Source organism: Condylura cristata, unplaced genomic scaffold (genome assembly GCF_000260355.1).
Source record: "Condylura cristata isolate star-nosed mole 26May11 unplaced genomic scaffold, ConCri1.0 scaffold00007, whole genome shotgun sequence".
Lineage (NCBI taxonomy): Eukaryota > Metazoa > Chordata > Mammalia > Eulipotyphla > Talpidae > Condylura > Condylura cristata.
The window spans coordinates 52,121,249-52,142,021 of NW_004567108.1; the positions used below are offsets into that span (position 1 = coordinate 52,121,249).

Sequence of the window (20,773 nt, forward strand, 5' to 3'; positions counted from 1 at the left end):
AGGAAAAACACAGAAGAAAAAATAAGTCAGACTCATTATCTATCTGAAAATATCACACCAGTGGAGGAAGACGGTCCGTCCATACCTGTACTAGGAAGCCTCGGTCTCGTATTGGAATGCATTTGGCACCATTTGGCTAAAAGGAAAAAAAGAAGTTTTTTTTCATTGGGAAAATACGTAGATTATAACCTTTTACTTTTTGCAATGCTGAGTTACAGATAAGATCCTTTAAATAGCACATGTAATGTGATTAACTCACAGATTGTGACATTAACATTTTGGAATTTATTATAATATCCAATAGTTTCTCCCATGACTATTGCTATCTCTGAATAGTACTCTTAACTTATGAACTTCTAGTAAGATGACTGATATCTTGACATGATCAAAACTCATTTCCTCTATTACTCATCATCCAATGCTTCTACCTCCTTACTTATAGTACTTTAATCTTATTTTACAATCAGAATTACTCCTGATAAATGGGATATAACATTGACCTCTTCAACTCGGCTTAACCCTTAGGAGGATGTAAAGACTACTTTTTACTTAGGTGAAGCCTTCAATGGAAACTTTCTCTTATGTAGCCCTTTAACATTATTTTATTTTTTATTTTTTAAAAAAGATTTATTTATTTATGCATACAGTACTGGAGTATAGGCCGGAGATGCAGGTGCGGTGAGAGGATTCATCAGAGACAGAGTGGGGAGAAGAACAGACCGACCGACGAAGTACACTGCTGAGGGGAGCAGCGGGCTGGCCAGGAGAGGTCTCCTGTGCCATGTGAATCACCTCCAGGGCAGGGATCAAACTCGCCCTACGGAGGCCATGGCCAGCTTTGCAGTACTGTACTATAACCCACTGTGCCACCAGGGAGGGCCGAATTATTTTAAATATCTGTAATGCTTACTGTTGATAAGAAATGGATTTTAAGAATGTCCACCTAAAAAATTATCCACGTACTCAAATGCATTTTCTTAACACAAATGCATTTTATGGTAATAACAAATAACTTTAGAAATAAATCTAAGTAAGAACAACAAAACTTTCAGAAAACTGCATCTTGCTTTTTCATTTACTCCTTAGATCTGTAATTAGGTAGGCTTGATTCTTTACCTGAAAACTGGCTATCATGCCAATTACCCAGAGGTAACCTCTGTTAAGACTTACTCCCAGTAAGTACCACTCAGCCCCATCTGACTCCCAGCCGCCTCAGGTAACGTGTTTTCAGTTTTATAAAGTAGATACTCAGATCAGCTTTAAGGAGGACTCTGAGGAAACAGCTGTGAATATTGCTGCTCAATACTAGCAAAGGGGCTCACGGACAACGTTTTTCTCTTACATAGAACAGGAAGGAGATTACCCTTAATTTAGCTATTAAATATGCTTTATCTTCCACTACTTGTACTAGAAAACTAGAGATTAGGTAAACTATTTCCAGCATTAAAATTCTACACTTTCTTAAAAGTTTAGGCTTCGGGATCCAATGAATTAACTGCCATTTTGGTGTAGGAATTTGGACCAGACCGAAAGTCAGTATCTACACTTAGTTTCTTAGAATCAAAATGAACATTCCATTGCCATCTACACGTGTCTGAAATACAAGACACTATCCAGGAAGGAAAAACAGTAAAATTAAGAAAAACAAAATGATCCTGCTTCTTTCCTCAACTGGATCTCTCACTCTCTCACACATACACACCCCTCTACCACACCTTAATTGACATTCAAGAACTTAAGATGAAAATATTTACGCACAGCAGGCTGGGAAGATGAAGATGAAGATGGTGTTAAGATACCAATAAGCCCTGAGGTAAGAGAGAGCCTCCTGCCCTCCACAGTGGGTTCCTTGAAAAGCTCTGTTTTGGATGACTTGGGGGCACTGGAATAAGACTTGCTGAGTAACTTGTGATTCTTCAGTCCGTACAGTTCTTCCATCCGGAGATTACTGGAGTAAGACCTGCTTAACAGTTTGTGGGGCTTCAAGTTGGTGTTGTGCTCACATCGCGGGTCTCCAGAACAAGACCGAGACAAGAGTTTATGCGACTTGAGAGAGAGGCAGTCATCTTGCTTGACAGCTGCAGGGCAGGGACGGTTCAAGAGTTTGTGCGACTTTATTGCCGTCACCGCCTGCTCAGTCCTGGGGTCACTGGATAGGGAGCGACCAAAGGTCCTGTGGGACTTGGTGGTGCACACGTCATCGGCCTTGACTGTGCTGGAGCAAGTCCTCCGCAGCAGCTTATGCGTTTTGGAGATCCCATCTTGCTCAGATTTCAGTTTGGATTTGCTTTTACCACAACCCGGGGGAGGATAACTAGGCGACCTTCAAAATTGAACAACAATTAGTACAGGGCGAATCATGAGTATGGCAGACCATGGAGAACACTCGTCAGGCTCAATCATCTCCACTCCTCTAGCAATACCACCTCACTTGCATACTGCCTATGTTGCTAAAATTGAAACCAAATGAGTATACAGAATAATCACAGGGGCTGAATGATATTTTTCCTGAAAAGCAAGAAAAGAAGATCAGGCCTTCCCTACCAATCCCTGTATTAGTTCATTTTGGCAGGAAAAAGCTTTAGTAAATTTAACCCATGTTACGAAAACAAGAACTCTAAACGTAGAAAGGAACACTTGTGTTTTTGATGGAATGCATATAACACAGTCTGTTCTTGATTTATAAGGAAAAAAGAAACATGCCAAGACTATGAAAAGAATTCCCTGAATGGAACGCCAATGGGTAGCAAAGCTGAACACTGGTACACTGGTCAGATGATGATGATGAAGTCGTCTGTTACCTGCGCAAGGTAGAAAATAAATGCAGGGGAGACTTCACTTTCTTCTCTGACAGCTTCTTATTGTGCAGGCAATTGGATTTTTCTTTGCTTTGTTTCCACTGCTGGGTAACAAATGTCTGCATGATTCTGTCAAGTCAAAGGTAAGTCTATTATCACCACTGCAAGGCAATTTAGTACGAGATTTCTACATTTCTTATGTAGAGAACATAAGTCAAAGGAAAACAAATGCAGAGTAATCGGTGAGATGCTAATCTGGACGATGCTCTCTTATGTAGGAAAAATGTTAAAAAAATGACCTGTTATAATTAATAATTATTATGATATAAGTAGTAACATAAAATGACAGAAGAATTCATAAACTAGGGCTATAAAGAGATCTATAAGGATAACTTTAAGGATCAACAACTTTAGCTGAAATGGCCAAAAAATTTTTTAATTACTTTTTTGGTACCAGAAACAACTTTAAAACATTTTTGGAACTAGTTGATACAATTCAAGTCAATTTCCTTTTAGTTAATTTGCTTAAATATTTTTTCCTCATCAAGATGAGAAAATAAAACTAAAATTTTAAGTAAATTAAACCATGCAAAGCTGACTCTGTGGAGAAATAATGAGGGCAGCAAATATTATCTTCGGCACAGACCACTGACCTATAAACACACAAACGCACTCACACACACAAAGAAGCACACTCAGGAATACTACATTTTCATTAAAAAACAAAGAAATCTCATTTGCAACAATGAGGAACCTTGAGTTCATCAAGGTAAGGGAAGTAAGTCACAAAAAGAAAGATAAACACATTATGATTTCATCAATAGGTAGAATCTAAAACCAGTAACAGCAACAACTAAAACTAAGTTCATAGATACAGAGGACAATTGGGGGTGACCAGAGGTGGGGCTAGGGAAGTGGATGAAAGGAAGAAAGGGGGCCAAAGGTATAAACTTTCAGTTATAAAACAAGCCAGTCAAGAGAATATAATGTATAGCGTGGTGAATGGAGGTATAATCAATATCATAAGGTATGTTTGAAAGTCGTTAAGGGGGTGATTCTTAAAACATTAAGACGTCACAAAAAACTACAACTGTGTTTATATTACACAGTAGCATCCAGATAGACAGCTGGAAAACTAACCTTGCAAGCTGATTATAGAACTGAAACATCCAGAGTGGGGAGGGGAAGAGGGAATGAAGCACTGCAGTGTACCCACTGTGGCAACTATACCTGAGTTATCTCCATTAAAATAAAATTGTGCCTACGTATAGTGAGGGATGTAGACTAATCATAATGTGGTGATCAGTTCATAAAATACGCAAATATCAAGTCATAGAGAATAATTGATTGAAAAGACTGAACGCATATGGCATTTTGCGTCCCATTCCAATCCTACTTAGTTTCTCCAATCTTCTAATTTCCACACCTATTTGGTATGGCCTTCACTTACACAGCATCTGGCTGCTGACGGGGTCTCAAAGCATGTTAAAATAAGCAGCTGGAAAAAAAAATACACTGTATAATGGAAAATGCTGAGCATAGGTAGTAAATTAAATACCACCTCAGAGGTGGAGAATTCAAAAGATTAAGATGTTATTATCTGATTTGTACTTATTTATTTTACACCCAGCACTGGGGCTCTGTGAGAAAGTCTGCTTTCAAATGTGATCCATACCTAACTCACATTTGAGCAAGGCTACCAAGAACTCACTTCCCTTTAATATCAATATCAAGTCATAAAGATGTAAGACAGTTCCAGAGCTGTGTGATCTGTACAACCTTTGATGCCACACATGAAGCTTCCTGCTGCATTTATAACTACAGGTAAGACCACCACAACGTCCCTATTTTGTAAATGAAATAAAGTTTTGGGGTGTTCGCTAAGAACAAAGCTTGTATCATGCTTAGAACAAGGCCACTGCAGTATGCTCAATTATAAGAAGGGGTGAGCACTCTGACTGCAGCATTGTGGAGGGCTAAACTAAGTGTATATAATTGTACAATTATTGCTCTTGATAAATTTAAAGACAGTAAATTTCCATGTTCAGGAGAATAAATAACTCTTCCTAAATCCCCATAAACACCAATTCTCCGAGTTAATATTTTGATAATTCTTTGACGATGACGATGACACTCCCCCCTATGTATGAAAAGTCAGCTTAAATGTGGTAACTATGTCTGTCAAAGGTTACCTGATTGTTATATCTGTCAAGGTTCAAACAGGAAATAAAGGGTTTATTCACAAAAGGAAGGTTTCAAAGGTATAAACGTGAGAACCGGATGTAGTACAACTAGGGCCAATGCTGCCAGACTGTTACCCTCTCCAAATCCCAAGGAAAAGCAGAGGGAATCATTCAGAGAACTAGGTCCTGCAAAGGCCAAAGCTGGAGCACAACAGAGCCTCTGGCTCAAGGACTATTCAGGCTGAGGAGACTTGACAGTGAAAAAGCAAAGACAGACACACCCCACTACCACCACTTCCTTCTTTGTGCCACAGCCACACAGAACCCTGCCTACACAGCCAGCCTCCCCAGGTGAGTGGAGAGGGGGTGTTGGAAGGAGTAGAGTGGGCCTGCGACAAACAGAAGGAACCGATCCAATTTTGAAAGTGAACTCAAATACTGCTAATGTAGCCCTCAGCATCAGGGTGGATTTCTCTCCTGATGCCCTCACTTCAAAAAGCTTCTGAATAAAAATGGCAAACTCACTTCCCTTTAATAGGTATTTATCTTTTCTTCTTTGGAAGACTTACTTCTTTAGCTGATGTCCCAATCCAAACCGCTCTTTTGTGGAAATCTGAAAGACGTCAACTGTGGGCACTGCAGAGGGGGAAAAAAAACAAAAACAAAAAAACAGTAAAAATGTTGAAACTCAACCATTATGTGTGCAATGATGAAGACTCATCATTCAGTATAAGTGGAAATCTGCAGGACAGTCTGCATACTATTTTTTTTCAAGTAGAAGAACATATTTGTAACTACATATTTAAAATTTTTTTAGAATACAGTGAGGGATGAGAGTAAAGCACACATAACTTACTTTAAACTGCATACCCTGTTATATGTTTCATATTTTTACCAAGCATATACATTTTCTTAATAACTACATTTATTTATGAAATTAATAATCTCTTCAAGCCAACTGACCATTCATTATTCACTGGCTTAAAGGAAATTTAGTGAGTGCCTACTGTTAACAAAATGCACACACAAATAACCCTATCACCATGAAGCCTGTCTAGTGGGAGGAGGAAGACAAAAAGCAAGTAAGATGAGAGACAGAATGCCACGTGGTGGTGAAGGTTTCAGAAAAATGGAGGCTCAGGGCACAGTTATAGACACAGGTTTCAATATTAGATTGAGGAAAGGAAGGAAGGAAAGTGTCCCAGTCTGAGGAAAAACAAGATCTTCCTTAAGGAAGATTTCAATATTCTAAAAACAATTGGAAACCACTGGAGTTGAAGAGAACTGCAAGTGAGATCATGTGAGGTGATGAGATCAGAGAACTGTGGGGAACAGAAATTTTTGGAAAGAGTAGGGTTAAAGTAGGAAAATGAGTCAGGAACTTTTTAGGGATTATGGAAGAGATATAATAGCTTGGACCAGTGAAAGTGGGGAGCATTCTGGATTCATACTTTCTGGGGGAATTTTACTATTAAGCAAGATTTAAGTATCAGATATAAAGGCAGCAAGGCTGAATTTAAGGATCTTGGCCTGAGCAAATAGGATGGGACGACTTAGTGTTCCTGATAGGTGATAAGACTATAGGAGGAACACATTTGGAGAGGTGAGGATGACCAGCAGCTTGACTTGACTTTGGATAACTCAACTTTGAGATACCTATATATCACAAAGTTAAGTGGACAACTGGATAGAGAAATATAGCATTTAAGCCTTCATAGGACAGCATGTACTAAAAAGATATAAATTTAGGACAGCCTGAATAGCTGTGTCTTTATAAGACAAAGTCACTGTAGATGAGGGAGGGAAGTCTGATGATTAGGCCTTGAGACCTCCAGCAGCTAGAGGTCAGAAAAGAAGTCTCCATAAACAAGAACTGTGAGGAGGGTGGATCATTCCAGAATACCGATCTGCACACACATTCACAAGATTTTCAAGGAAGGGTAAACAACTGTTATTGAATGCTGCTGAATTAAGATGAGTATTCAACACTGGTCCTGTTGGTTGTGAGGTCACTAGGCAATAGCGAAATCATGGGTGTCAATAATAACAGCAGCATCTGTGAAAGGCTGGGTCCCAAACCTCAAGAAGAATAAAGAGGGAAGAAAATGAATTAAGCTAAAAGAGAACATTCTAATGAAGACAATTAATTGTCCACAGAAGCAGAGTATTAGGGTACTAATTAAAGAGCAATCTGGTTCACCAGGGGTTTATTTGAAAGATGAGAGAAATATCTGTTTACTGATGAGGATCTTCTAGAAGAGAGAGAGAGAGAGACATGAATAGTACAGGTGCCTTAATGAAGTGAAAGGGGAGATGGCAGCTAGGATGACATTAGACAGAAACACAGAGAGCACCATTCAGTTGCAGTCAGGTGACTGATAATTAGAGCAAAGAGTGTCTTGTTAACAGGACAGCGACAGACCACATGTGCACCATATTCTAGAACAGGCTGATAGCACCCCAATAGCCTCACGCTCGTGTATCCTCTGAGCAAAGTAAGTTGGTGCTGGTATCACTGAGAAGTCAATTCCTTTCCCGAAATCATTTCGATCCTTACAGAGTGGGGACAGTGGACATCACTTTAATGCCGTTTGGCCCAGATCAAAGGTTATACAAATTGAAAAGTGAATAAAGACTCCTGAGATCTTGAAAACTCAGTGAAATTATTTTTTTTAAAGGGAAGACTAAATTAGAACGCACTGTATGGTCTCTCTGCAAAGACTGAAGTAGACAGTGTCTTCACTGACTATGAGATGGAGGCAGAGAAACAAATGGGACCAGGTTTAAAAAGGGAAAAAATGTAGAACATCCAAAATTTACACAAGTTAAACCTAAATCTTCAGTGCAGGAAATAATGTAAGATACAAATGTTTACTGAAAATATATAAATTAATCTTATTAAGTTAATAATACCGAATTTACACAATCAGTACCTAGAATGTGGCAACATTTTATCAAAATGATACATTTTCTAGGACTGGCATTAAAATCTGGAGACAAAATTTTGGAATATACCAAAAAAGCTAACAAGATGTTACTTCCCAAAATATTCCAAAATTAAATGATAAAAATGCATGTGCTATTAATATTAATAACATTAATTAAAATCAGTATTTAATGTATTTATGAAAGAGGTCAATAAAAGTGGGTGTGGAATGTAAGGGCATTTGTATTGCTATCTGTAATTTTTCTGTAAATTTAAAAATTTTAAATTTTTGAGTGTTTTAAAAGTTAGTGGCTTTCTGATAACCAATGATAATTATCAGAAAATAAATTTAAATATAAAATAAATTGTTAATAGAAGATGAAAGTACAATTTTATTTTATAAAAGAAAATATATAAAAACAAATAAGTAAACAAATACTCAGGAGTGAATTTAGCTGAAATTAGAGGCTATAGTAGAAAATCAAAACACACAGAACTGCACTGATATATAAAACTAGAAACTACAAATAAATATTCCCTTCTAGGAAGGATTATTATCGAAACTATTATATTGTCAATTCTCCCTAAATGTATTTAAATGTTTACCTCAAATGGTCAAATTGCCCACAGAGCTTATTTTGGCAGGGGGAGGGGGGGAGAGAATCAAAGAACTTGACAGAACACTTGTGAACTATTTCAGCTTTTTAAGAAAGGTGGAAGTTATTTAACTTTTCCTTGTCTGTCATATTACTTAGGTAGAAAGCAATAAATTAGGGTTTATCAAGATAAGTAGAAATTATTCTAACACTCTGATCATGTAAATTAATATGATTTTCACAGGAAAACCTTTTTTTTCAATCTTCTCTATTTTAAACTAAAAACACCCTTGGGATCAGAAGCTAGACCTAGATATCAGCAATTCTGGAAAATACATATATTCTCATAAGGATCATAAGAATTGTGTGCCTTTATTTAAAGTATATTTCCCCATGTACAACTGAAAATGCCCTTACCTTTAACTTCAAAGTGCTTTCTCTTATCATTACTGTTCACTCCAAGATAGTTAGATTAGCCCTAGCTAAATATCACAGTTCAAGTATTATTTATACATTTCCAAAACCTAGGACTGAATGCTTTTTCAAACAAACTGCTAACCAGGGCATTCTAAACTATGAATTAGTCATGTAGTTTTTGCCAGCTCACTTTATATGTTGATTGCAAAACAGTCTTCAAGAAACATTTTTTCACCTTTTTTTTTTTTTTTTTTGCTTGCAATCATCCAAATCATACACTAGGATAAAATCCATCTCTTCCTAAAATGTTAAATTATTATTTTTTTCTTTTTTAGATGTATTATCTCTAATTCTAGCCATCAACTTCATGTTCCACCCATTTTATTCATTTTTTTTTTTTAATTGAGGTGACACTGGCTTACCATGTAGTGTATGGCCCAGAGCTATAGGTTCATACCTCTTCAGGTGTATGTTCCTACACCACCTCCACCACCATGCCACCCAGAAACCGCCACTACACATAGTACGTGGATTACTGCTTATTTTCAATCACATATTTCCTCAACATTTCTCTAACAAAAAATGTAACCTTGCAAAAAGTTTGTTAGTAAAATGGTAAGGTAGGAAATATTCTTGAACAAAGCCTGAATATAAACCTTGCATTACTGAAACAAGAGAAACCAATAAAAGGACTACATGTTTGGAGAAATTTCCAGTATATTTTGCTACAAATAGAACAGACAGAACCAGCCTTGAAGGGGCCTGAAGAACTGCTCAGACTTTTCATTTTATGGAAGATGGGGAAACCAAAGGCAGATTACCACAAACACAAGGAAGTGCAAGTAGACAGAAGAAAACTTTCTAACCATTTTCACAAGATTTTAAGTAGGCTCACATATAAACACCTACCAATTAAGATACTACATTATATCTTAAAGTATGGTAAAACAAAATATAATTTTCAGTGTCAAAAATGGAAATGTTACATGTAGGCTAAATTTATTATTAATCCAAAGGTACAATAAATAAATGCTAAAATTAAATCTTTTAATCAGGGACACAAACAATTGAATCTATATGCAGGCCAAAATATATACTTACTGAGGTTCTACTAAAGCAAAGTTCTCTTTTAGGTTTTATTCTGTTTGTTTCACAGCAACTTCTCAACTTCTGAAATCTATATAACTACACATCATATATTTGTTTCTTTAACTTATATTGGCAATACATCATCTTTTTCAGGAGGAAAACATATTTAAGTATCATTATTAAGATATCTGCATATGCTCAGTATAACTACATAAACATTCATTTGCTTAATGATAATGTATAACTAATTAACATTCAAAATAATAAACAGAGAAATAAAACTAACCTGGGCCATTTAAATATTGTGTGAGTGAACAGTGTAGTCGAACAATTATAGGTTCTGTTCGAATCACTTCCCAAGCCACAGCAATCTCCTCCTGTGCAAATATATTTAAAAGATGAATTAGTCATCTTTCAGAATTTTTAACTTTTTCCAGAATGAAAAAAATAGCTACTTTGAGAAATATATAAATGTGTAAGTCCTACAAATGACATCAAAACATACTTTTTTTTTGAAAAGAAGCCTAACTATTCATAATTTTTGCCTTTCAGATATAAAAATTAAAGTGAAAACTTAAGGAATAATGAAGTACAATGAGTTCACACAAAAAATATATACCTACACATATATATGTATAAAAACTCTACTTCGTCAACCAGTCAGCATTTCTTTATATTGATAAATCACTACCAGCCAATGCATTAATGATAATACCAATAAGAGAAATGAAAATTAAATTTCTACCAAGAAGAAAAATGTTGTAGAATCTCACTGCACATACTTACATCAAGAAAACTAACATCAATATGCAGGTCAATATCTACATCATCAATGGCTCCATATTCCCTGAAAGCAAAGATAACATTTGTTTTGTTTTGTTTTTTTTTCATTTTTCATAAAAGAGAGTGTGTGTGAAGTTATTGAAAATTCAATCACTAATTCTCATCCCTGATTTCAACAGAAACCTCAGAAGTGACTGAAGACATGGCCTTATTAGGTCAATCAAGTTGTATTGCTGTCTGTCAGCTATCTATACCCTACACATCTGTCTTCAGGTGCATGCCCATATGGACACACATTCAAGAGTTGTTTGGTTCATAATTTTAAACATCTCTGGTTTTCTGGGGTAAATTACTCTTCTCATGTGACTGCTGTTTCCATCATGCTGAGGAAGCAGAGTAGCTTTTAAGATCAAGAGTGGAATTTCTGACACATGAAAAGGGGTTGGGGAATAATTTATTGTGAAATAATGGGTTCTACATTTTTAATTCTATGTTGGAGATCAGAGGTTCTGAAACTGTGCCAGGTGCTCACCTACATAAATGTCACTGTGTTGTTATAAACAGTCTATTTCAAATTAAAGACACCATAAAGACCCCATATTTTTAAACAGTTTTTATATTCTCCAAATATATATGCTTATATTTTTTGATATTGTTATAAACATATGAAGTTACAAATATTATATATAATGAGGATAAAACTATAGGACAATTACATGATAAAAGCTAGTGGTCAATATTTCCTGAGAATTTTCGCACCAGAAGTTACACTAAGCATTTTACAATCATGTGATGTTAGTACACTGTAAGACTACTACCAACTCTACTTCATGTAGTAACTGAGCCCAGAGTTATAAAGCAACTCACCAATAATTCTATAGCAAAGGTAATATACATACAATGAACATACCTATTTATGTTGGTGCTGATCAGTTTAACATACAATAAACTGGGCCTCCCTGGTGGCCTTGGGATTAAGTCTCAAGTGCAATCACTTCAGAGACCTGAATTCAATCCCCAGTCAGAGAGCTAGCCCACATATGGCACAGCAGATCTCCCTTCTGTCTCATGGGCTGTTCCCCTTTGCAGTGTATTTTCAGTCAGCCTGCCTACTCTGCTCCCCATTCTGTCTTTGGTGAACCCTCTCCCCCCACCACTTTTGGTCTATATCCCCAGTTCTTCTGCACAAAAATAAATAAAATCTAAAATCAAAAAACATACATACAATGAACTATCACTACATGTTTGAAACAGATCAAATGCTATTGGATGATCTCATAGGTCTCCATGGCCTTATGATGAAGATATATTTTTTTTTATACTTATATGAAAATGACACTGAGTTCAGAAAGGTGAAAACAAACTGCTAGGTAAGAAGTCCCTGGGGAAAGCTGACTATATAACTGAAGCATCCAATTTCTCAATTCTGGGAGGGGTGGAGGGAGTTTGAGAACAAAGAGGAGAGGAATCACATTAGATTATGGTGGTGGCTATGGCTGATTTGCTGATGAGTACACTACAGTGGTGAAAGCCATTCTAATATTACGTTAACTAAAAATAAATATGTAAATTAAAAAAAAAAGACGCCCACAAGGTGTTGAATTCATGTTCAAAGCCGCGAAGTCCAATGTCCAGCACAGAGTAATGGGTATTTCCGTGTATGATATAGTCAAATAATGCTAACTAAAAATGGACAACTGTAGGCACTTTAAGAGGATATGGAGAAGACATTTTTAATAACTAAATGTGTGTCTTTATGTTTTTTGACATATATGAGCAAAAAAAGCAGCATATAAGTAACTTAGCCTCTGTGCTTCTCCATTTTCACCTTAAAAATATCAAAACATTACAACAAGTACATCAAAACACTGAGTGTGTTCTCATTATTTATGAAATTATACTTAATAATTCTAAGGTTACATAAAGAAGTGATAAAAATTGTTAACATAGGAATTTTGTTTTCACATTCCATGCATCAAGCCATCTATGCTATTCATAAAGAACAAGAACCTTTATAACTTTATCCAAATTCAGGTATGATATAAAAATACAAAAATATGCCGATTTAGGTATGAAATTCACAGACACTGTCACAAGAATAAGGACCAAGCAAATAACTACTGCATTTATGCCTCCAGCTCCAGATTCAATCAACTCTTCTTGTATAAACCATGACAGTAAATACTTCAGGGTTTTCAGACCACATACAATCTGTGCCACCGATTCTCCCCATTGTTTTTATACTTCTTTTTTTAAAGTTTTACTTATTTATGTATAAAATAACTAAAATAACTGGGGTTATAACCACCAGAGGTGTGGAGGTGAGAGGATTCCCAGAGACAGAGGTGTAGAGTACAGACAAATGGACTATAATACACTGCTGAGGGGAGCAGCAGGTGAGGCAGGAGAGGTCTGCTGTGCCATGTGGGTCATATCCCTGGCCAGGGGTTGAACTCATGTTGTAGTGGCCATAGATAGCTTCAAAGTGCTGTCCTTTCACCCCTTGAGCCACAAGGAAGGCACCTTTTTTTTTTTAAAGAACCCTTTACATAAGCCAACAAGCAAAAACTACCAAGCAGTTGTAAAACAGGCCCAGACTGTTTTAACAAGCTGACCTTGAACACTGGAAAAATATTCATAAGTGAATGAAATATCTACTGTTAGGCATGTCAGAAGAAAGAATCACTTAATGGAATGATGAGGGTAGAATGCTAATGATGTTTAAGAGCAGCATCAGCGGGGTAGACCTTGACTACAACCGTTCCCAAGAAAACACTAACAATAATGTTAAAACTTTTACCTAGAAGTATCTGTGTAAGAAATTTGAGAAAAATGAATATTAAAAAAGTAAATGCATATTATTTTTAAAACTGCCCATTACTTAAGAAGCACACAGAAAATCATTTAATATAAGGGGAAATTATTATAAATAGTTTACTGAGCAAAGGAATATGGTTACCCTAAGTGTTTTTAGTACAATAAAAATAGGAATACCAAAGCTGTAGAAAGAGTATTTAACCACAGATTATGAGTAAAATCAATTTTATAAAAAATGTTATATATGTGCTTAAAAGTTTCTGATTACCAAGGTGATTTAGGCTCATTAAATCAGAAAGAGAAAAAGTAACATACTACCACTAACACAGCTCAGAGATACTCTTTTTGCTTATATCTCATTTTAGTGTCCTTCATATAGTTGTGAATAATATAGTATGGAAAGATTTTTGATCTTCTTTTTCACTGTCTCTATAATGAATGTTTTTCTGTATTGTGGAATGTTCTTCGAAACCATAAATTTTGTTTAAATAGAACTACATAATAAAGTATTTGATTACTTTTATTTTTTAATACAATTATAAATATTGATGGAATAATCTCTACACTTACTGAGTGACTTAATAGGATAATTATATTATTAATTATATTACTTTATCGTAAAAGGTGTAACAATTTACTATCACACCAACCAGATTATCACAATGAACATTTCCCACATCCTACTCCTCATCAAGTAAACCTTTCTTCATTGCCAATTTTATAAAGAGAATAACTTTTGTTTTTTTAAAGATTTATTTATTTGTGCATACAGAACTGGGGTACAGGCCAGAGGCTCAGGGGAGGCGAGAGGCTTCACCAGAGACAGAGTGGGGAACAGAACAGGCAGATCTACGAAGTACACTGCTGAGGGGAGCAGCGGGCGGGTCAGGAGAGGTCTGCCACACCATGTGGTCACCTCCGGGGCAGGCGGGAATTGAACTCATGCGGAAGTGGCTTTAGATTCTCAGTGCTGTGCTTTAACCCGCTGCGCCACCAGGGAGGGCCGAGAATAACTTTTATAGAATTTGATGGCAAGGTTTTTGGTATGTACACAGGCAGAGAAAGGAATCTCAGATATAACATTCAATATGTGATGTTATATGATTTCTTCAGTGTTTTGAAAGTTAACAGTATCTTCCCAATCTCTAACACTATCAATTTGTCGTAAAAAAAAAAAAAAAAAGTGGGTGGTTCCAAGTGTTCTTCACCACAAAAGGCATTAGAGGTTTGCAATTAACTGCATTTGCAGGTGTAGATCTGTAAATAGTTACACTTTTGTTTTTTGCCACACTTCAAAGAATTCACAACACTGCATATATGCAAACCAATTTCTGTTGTGATGGCCTTTTTATATAATGCCAGTAATTTAACATTTCCCGCTGTGAAATTACAAAGCGTGATTACAGTTTGTCCAGATGTACCGACCCAGTCATCAGGATTGCTTCTATATCTGAATAACTTCCAGTAGCCTTGGATCTTATGAATAGCAAATGCAGAATTCAAGTTGAATGCTTGAAATATGAATGCAACTGGAATTGTGTAGTTAGATATCTGATTGTGTCCTGAATGCTGTATTGGGTTTATAATAAGTCAAAATTATTCAATGCACTGCCTTTGTTTACTTACTATGAAAAGATCACATCAAATTGAACTTGAATACTTTTTTCAAGATAAGAAAAAACAACACAGAAAATAATCAGATGCATTTGTTTCACTTTGGAGCTGAAGGAAAAGAACCACTCCATAAATTTCTGTCCAGACAGCTAGTGAAATTTCCAATTCCAAGTGACTATTCTCTGAATCAATGTATCCTGAAATTTGGACATTTGGTTTTTGATATTTACATGTGAACTAGTTCATTAAGAACACATGAAGAACAGGCCACAACATGTTAGAATTCTTGGCAATTCATAGACAACATCCTCTAATAAGACATCACAGACATACTCACAATATGTTAACTATTAAGACCACCTATATTGGTCCTCTTTTCTCTGTGAATAAGGCACAGCTTATTCATTACAGTCTTGTAATGTTGTTAGAAAGTTATCTGATAAAAATTAGCAGTAAACTGTCCTGGTTATAAAAATGTAGGACCTAACTTTTTCTTATTAACTGAGAAATTATGCCACATACGAAGTGATACCAGAGGTTCTTGGAAAATGAATTGCTATTGTTACTTATATTGTTTCTGCTTAAAAAAAAAAAAAAGTCAGTTGCGTTTTGAAAGGAAGTAGATTTTGTAAAGAAACATACACCTTCCCACAACATCTGAAACTCAACAGCTTGCATGTCTATCTCTGCATGCTTAATCAATGTGTGTGTTCTGTTCTGTGTGGGACAGATGTTTGTGAATGGGCCAAGAAATATGCAAACTCAGTATTCAGAAGAAATCTTGGCAGATTAAAGCATTTGCAAGACAGTATTGAAGGTAGCTAAAAATGTCTCTAAAGGACTGAAAAGAATTAAAAAATTGGGCCTAGATAGGAAAGGAAGCCCATAGAGACTATCAGGACATAAAGAAGCACTGTATATATAGTTGCTACAACTCTGCCCTTAGGTTAAAAATAATTAGTTTTGCTTGGAGAAAAGTAAAGGCACTGGGAGTAGAGATAACTCTCTGGAATCTGGGCATCTGAAGTTTACATCTTGATTATGTGCCAATGATTCTGGAAAACACTCTCCTCTTTGTTTCTTTCCTCTATGCGCCTCCTGTCATCACTTTCCCATGGTTTCCAAAGCCAGACTGTTTTTCTTCTAGGCTATAGAGGCGACTAGAGAGAATAAGAATGCGGGAAAGGAAACTACAAACATCCAACCAAGATCTTTTGATGAAAGACATACTTTAATGTGGGTTATGTTGTGGTAACAAATGTCAAAATCTCAGTGCTTTAACACAAGAAAAGGGTTCTCTCTCACACACTATGAGGTTACTATGGAATAAGGGGTGGGGGTGATGGGGGGCCACTGCTCTATTGTTCATTGTAGTCACTAAGAGGCCCAGAGTAAGAGGGTTCAAGGGATATAGGAACTCACACTCTAGCCCTGCTGCTCACATTTTACTGGCCAAACCAAGTTGTGTCCACACCTAACAGTAAGAGGAACAGGGAAATGTAACCTTATGTAACCTTATAGTATGTCAGCAGAGGAGAAGCAAACATTATTTAAGTAGATCCTGTGACCACCACAGGTAGAAATCCAGATAATTAAAGTGATCCAGTCTTGCTATTTTTTCTTCCTTGAACTTTGTATTTTTAAAAGAAGATGTGTGTCTGGGTAGGCATAAAGTAGCTGGACAACTTTCTCATGTCTCTGAAAATATATCCTGCCCTTGAGAACATCAATTCCAAAAAGTCCTGTTACAACTGCCCATCTACAAAAAGTGATGGAAATTTGAAACAGTCACAATTTTCCAATCATTCAACCTATATGAAGCATTAGTCACTATGAAAGGTATACGGTATTACTCACATACCTTTACGTGACCATAAAGCATACATTTTATATGGGGTAGGAGCTGAAAACATCATAACGAAATTATCAGAAGCACTTCACTTATAATCAAGTTAAGACTTTTGTGACACATAATTAGCTACCTTTCTAAAAATATTTTTAAAAAAGTTTAACCTTTAATTGTTTTCAGAGGGCATTGATATAATTTTTTTTAAATAAATACATGACTGTAGGATGAATTTTAAAATGGGAAACCAAAATACCCCCATCTCATTGCATGATTCAAGATGAGATAAATTCATAAGGTTAATTATCAGAGTCTTAAATCACTTCATATATGAGTACTTAGGAATCAGCTCATAAGTGTTAGTAAGAATAAGTCAAAAGAGCCAGAGCCCTTCTGTTGGATGATATGGCCATGTAGAGCTGAATTCACCTACTTAAGTAATAGATCTATCATCTGTCATTTTTTCCTTATCCTACTTCAACCTACTTTAAGAGGGTTTAGCCTCAATCAAGATAATCTCAGTTATTTTCATCTCTTACTGAGAACTTAGATGTGGTTAGCTGCCTTTCTCATTAGATGTCACATTAAAAAAAAAATGATACCAAATAGCCTATTATGCACATTAAGGTACTTTTGCTCTTCAAACTCCATTAAGTTCTTATAAACCTCAATTAAGTGAAAGAACAGCTAATTAGAACAGCCTGTCTTCAATACTTAGAACTTTACAAGGAAGATGATTTCAAGACCTTCTGTGTAATACTCCCTTTTCCTGTGTGTCAAGCCTGAATATTTGAGACTAGACAGTAAATGCATTGTCATTTACTTCAAGTAAATCAAATTATTCCTGCTATGATTTTACCTTTATAGCATGTGGCCTTGGGAAGTTATATATTGTGGAAATATCCTCTATAACCAGACACACTAGAGCAGGAGGGAACAGAGCTTGCATTCATTAAGACTGAACTTGAATCAATACTGGCAAGGGGGTCAAAACTCAAACCACTTACAATTCTAGACACTTTATTTGACTGAAGATCTAAATATCTAATTTCAACAGTTGATAAATTATCAATAATGCTATTAAAAATTGAAAATACTAATTTAGATGATCTCTGGTGCTTAACCAATGACTGTATGATATGGCCTTGACAGTGTGAAAAATAATGTGTTTAAAATCTCTAATATCAAAGCCATCAACATTTGTTATGGTACTTCTTTAAGGAAAAACGTCCATTTTGAATAAAAGGTTGAATTCTATGCTGTACTCTATGATTTATTTTACCTCAAAGACTTCTTTTCTTTAGAGAGAAAGTGTCAATTACTATGATGAACATTTTAAGCTCATAAGCAAAGTTTGGCTAAAATTCAGTCATTGTTATTTATTGATAGTTAATATTGTCCTCCTCATTTATTCATTCGAAAACACTGAATGTTCACACTCCCAGACTATGGTGGTGGACTACAGGTGAGTTGGTGAGACAGATCTGGAATTCCAAAGAGTCTTAGAAACCACCCTTTAAGTAAAGAAGAGAAATCTATAATGAGCTCTGACTCTCATTAGGACATTAGTATGGTGGCAGGAAAGAATTTTTCTTAAATTAGGGTGAGAAAAAGGAGATAAGTAAAGATGACAGAATTTTCCGAAAGACTAAAAATAATAAAAAATGGTCTGGAAACTTATCACCAAATATTATATAAAGTAACTGTAAAAAAAAAAATCAAACTGAAAATTTTTCTTTTGAGGGGGCAGATCATATATTACAATGTGGTTGGATAACAGTGGATATGTATTATTTCCTCTTATGGTTCACATGAATATGCCTATGATTTATGATAACAGTATGAGCCCAAATCGCCAAATCTATTACAGGAATTGATTATGGCAATATCGATGATGGTATTTCATTAATCTAACTTTACAAAATAACTGATTTCTTAAAAGTAACAGATGTAATCCTACAATACATGTGGGGTGTAGTCATAAACATATCATTTTATATAAGGAGAATTTCTTTCAAATACTCCCAGATATCATTAAGTCCAAGGAAATCTCCACTTACATAACTCTAATAGAAATTTCTAGTGACTTATCAAATAGCTTTAATTTTAATTTATCAAAGGTATTTGTTTACCTGAGAGAAACTGCATGTGGCCCATAAATCTCTCTCACTGCAGACAGATCAGCTTCCAGTTGTGGGTGCTTATGTAGCTCCCCATCATAGTTCACCTGTTAAAAGGGGGTGATTTAGATGTGGTTGAGGGATGAAGAGAATCAGAACAATAAAAATACACATTACCTGTAAATTCTGCCATGAATATTTCCTTTGTTGCCGTCAATAAAAACTATAGATCATTCAGCAATATATTCATTAAAATGTTTGTTTACTTGTCTTGTATAAGTTATTATGTTTGAAAACTAAAACAAGGGTATTTTGATATGAAAATATAATTGTTAAAGAATAAAATAAGTGTCAGACACATAATCTGAAAAACTTATCGGCTGAGTATCCAGATTGAAGAAAAGCATTTACTTTCTCTATGTAAGATTTACTATTCAAACTAAATCAAGACTGGAAGAATTATATTTATGCTAGTAAAGAGTTACAGTAGGAAAAATATTATTAGGAAAAATATGCCATTGCTAGAAAACTTCCCTGGAGAGAAGAAACTTGGCAGTTTTATTTATATATATATATATATATATATAATTTCTACTCCCAGATACTTGATTGATAAATAACCGATTTTCTTGTGAATGAGTAAGTTGACTTGTATTCTTTACATGACAACTTTGATTTGATACACCGCTTTAATTAGTACCTTTCCATTAAACTGTCCATGTTATAAGGCATATTTGATCAAGGAGTTTACAGAAAGCAAAAAAACTATTTTATCTAGCTATACTCAAAAATCAATTGTTCAGTGTAAAACTTTGACATCATGCAAAGACATTATAGATTCTTCATATATATGTGTATCTGTATGTTTAGACATATATATGTTTGTGTGACTATGCTATTTTCATGTATAAAACCTATACAAATATAATTCATAATTAAATGTTTAAAATATAATTTCTAAATTATGATGCTCCTTCATAACAATTTTTCAACACTTTACATATGTATAAAAAGGAAAAAAATACAAATAAAAAAATGAGGAGGTTCAATAATGAGGACCTTTCAATTTGTATAACAACTCATGGTTTTGTTAGAATTGCCATCGATTCAAAACATTAATTTGAACACAATATGCTAAAGAAATGTAAAAAACAAAACATGATAAAATGCTGTCTACAAAAATCCTGGTAATGAAATAAGACAACTTCTATGTAAATAAGTGTTTTTAGCTAAAGAATGAAAAATGTGACCTTGCTTTCTGATATGTAGAAAATGAAAAACATAAATTATAGGCTTCCTAGTCAGTTACAGACTTGAACAACACCTAGGCCTCTCAATCACAAGCAAGATTTCTACTAAGGCACATAGGGTCATTGTTAACTTCTAGAGTAGTATTTGGTAAACCTGGTTTCCTTACCTGTCCTCCATAATAAAACTCTTCAGAATCATTATCGCCTTCAGAATCTTCTTCCACTGTGCTATTCTGTCTTGATTCCTTCAAATTAAATACAGTGAGAAAACTATTTCTATGGTGAAACTAACTTGCCTCCTTTTGAAAAGAAAGTAGAAAGATGACATACCAGA

The 20,773-nt window shown here is 35.3% G+C and overlaps 1 protein-coding gene across 1 annotated transcript in view; it reads right to left on the reverse strand.

The window, feature by feature from the left end:
- PARP8 (poly (ADP-ribose) polymerase family, member 8) overlaps positions 1-20,773 on the reverse strand; it is a gene marked incomplete at its 5' end in the record, with an annotated part of 143,112 nt that overhangs the window by 30,062 nt on the left and 92,277 nt on the right. The window contains 8 exons of the mRNA XM_012721776.1: positions 86-136; positions 1,759-2,323; positions 2,802-2,927; positions 5,551-5,617; positions 10,296-10,386; positions 10,796-10,856; positions 19,202-19,296; positions 20,607-20,684. Of these exons, the coding sequence (XP_012577230.1) occupies positions 86-136; positions 1,759-2,323; positions 2,802-2,927; positions 5,551-5,617; positions 10,296-10,386; positions 10,796-10,856; positions 19,202-19,296; positions 20,607-20,684 (1,134 nt within the window). The remainder of the gene's footprint in view (positions 1-85; positions 137-1,758; positions 2,324-2,801; positions 2,928-5,550; positions 5,618-10,295; positions 10,387-10,795; positions 10,857-19,201; positions 19,297-20,606; positions 20,685-20,773) is intronic.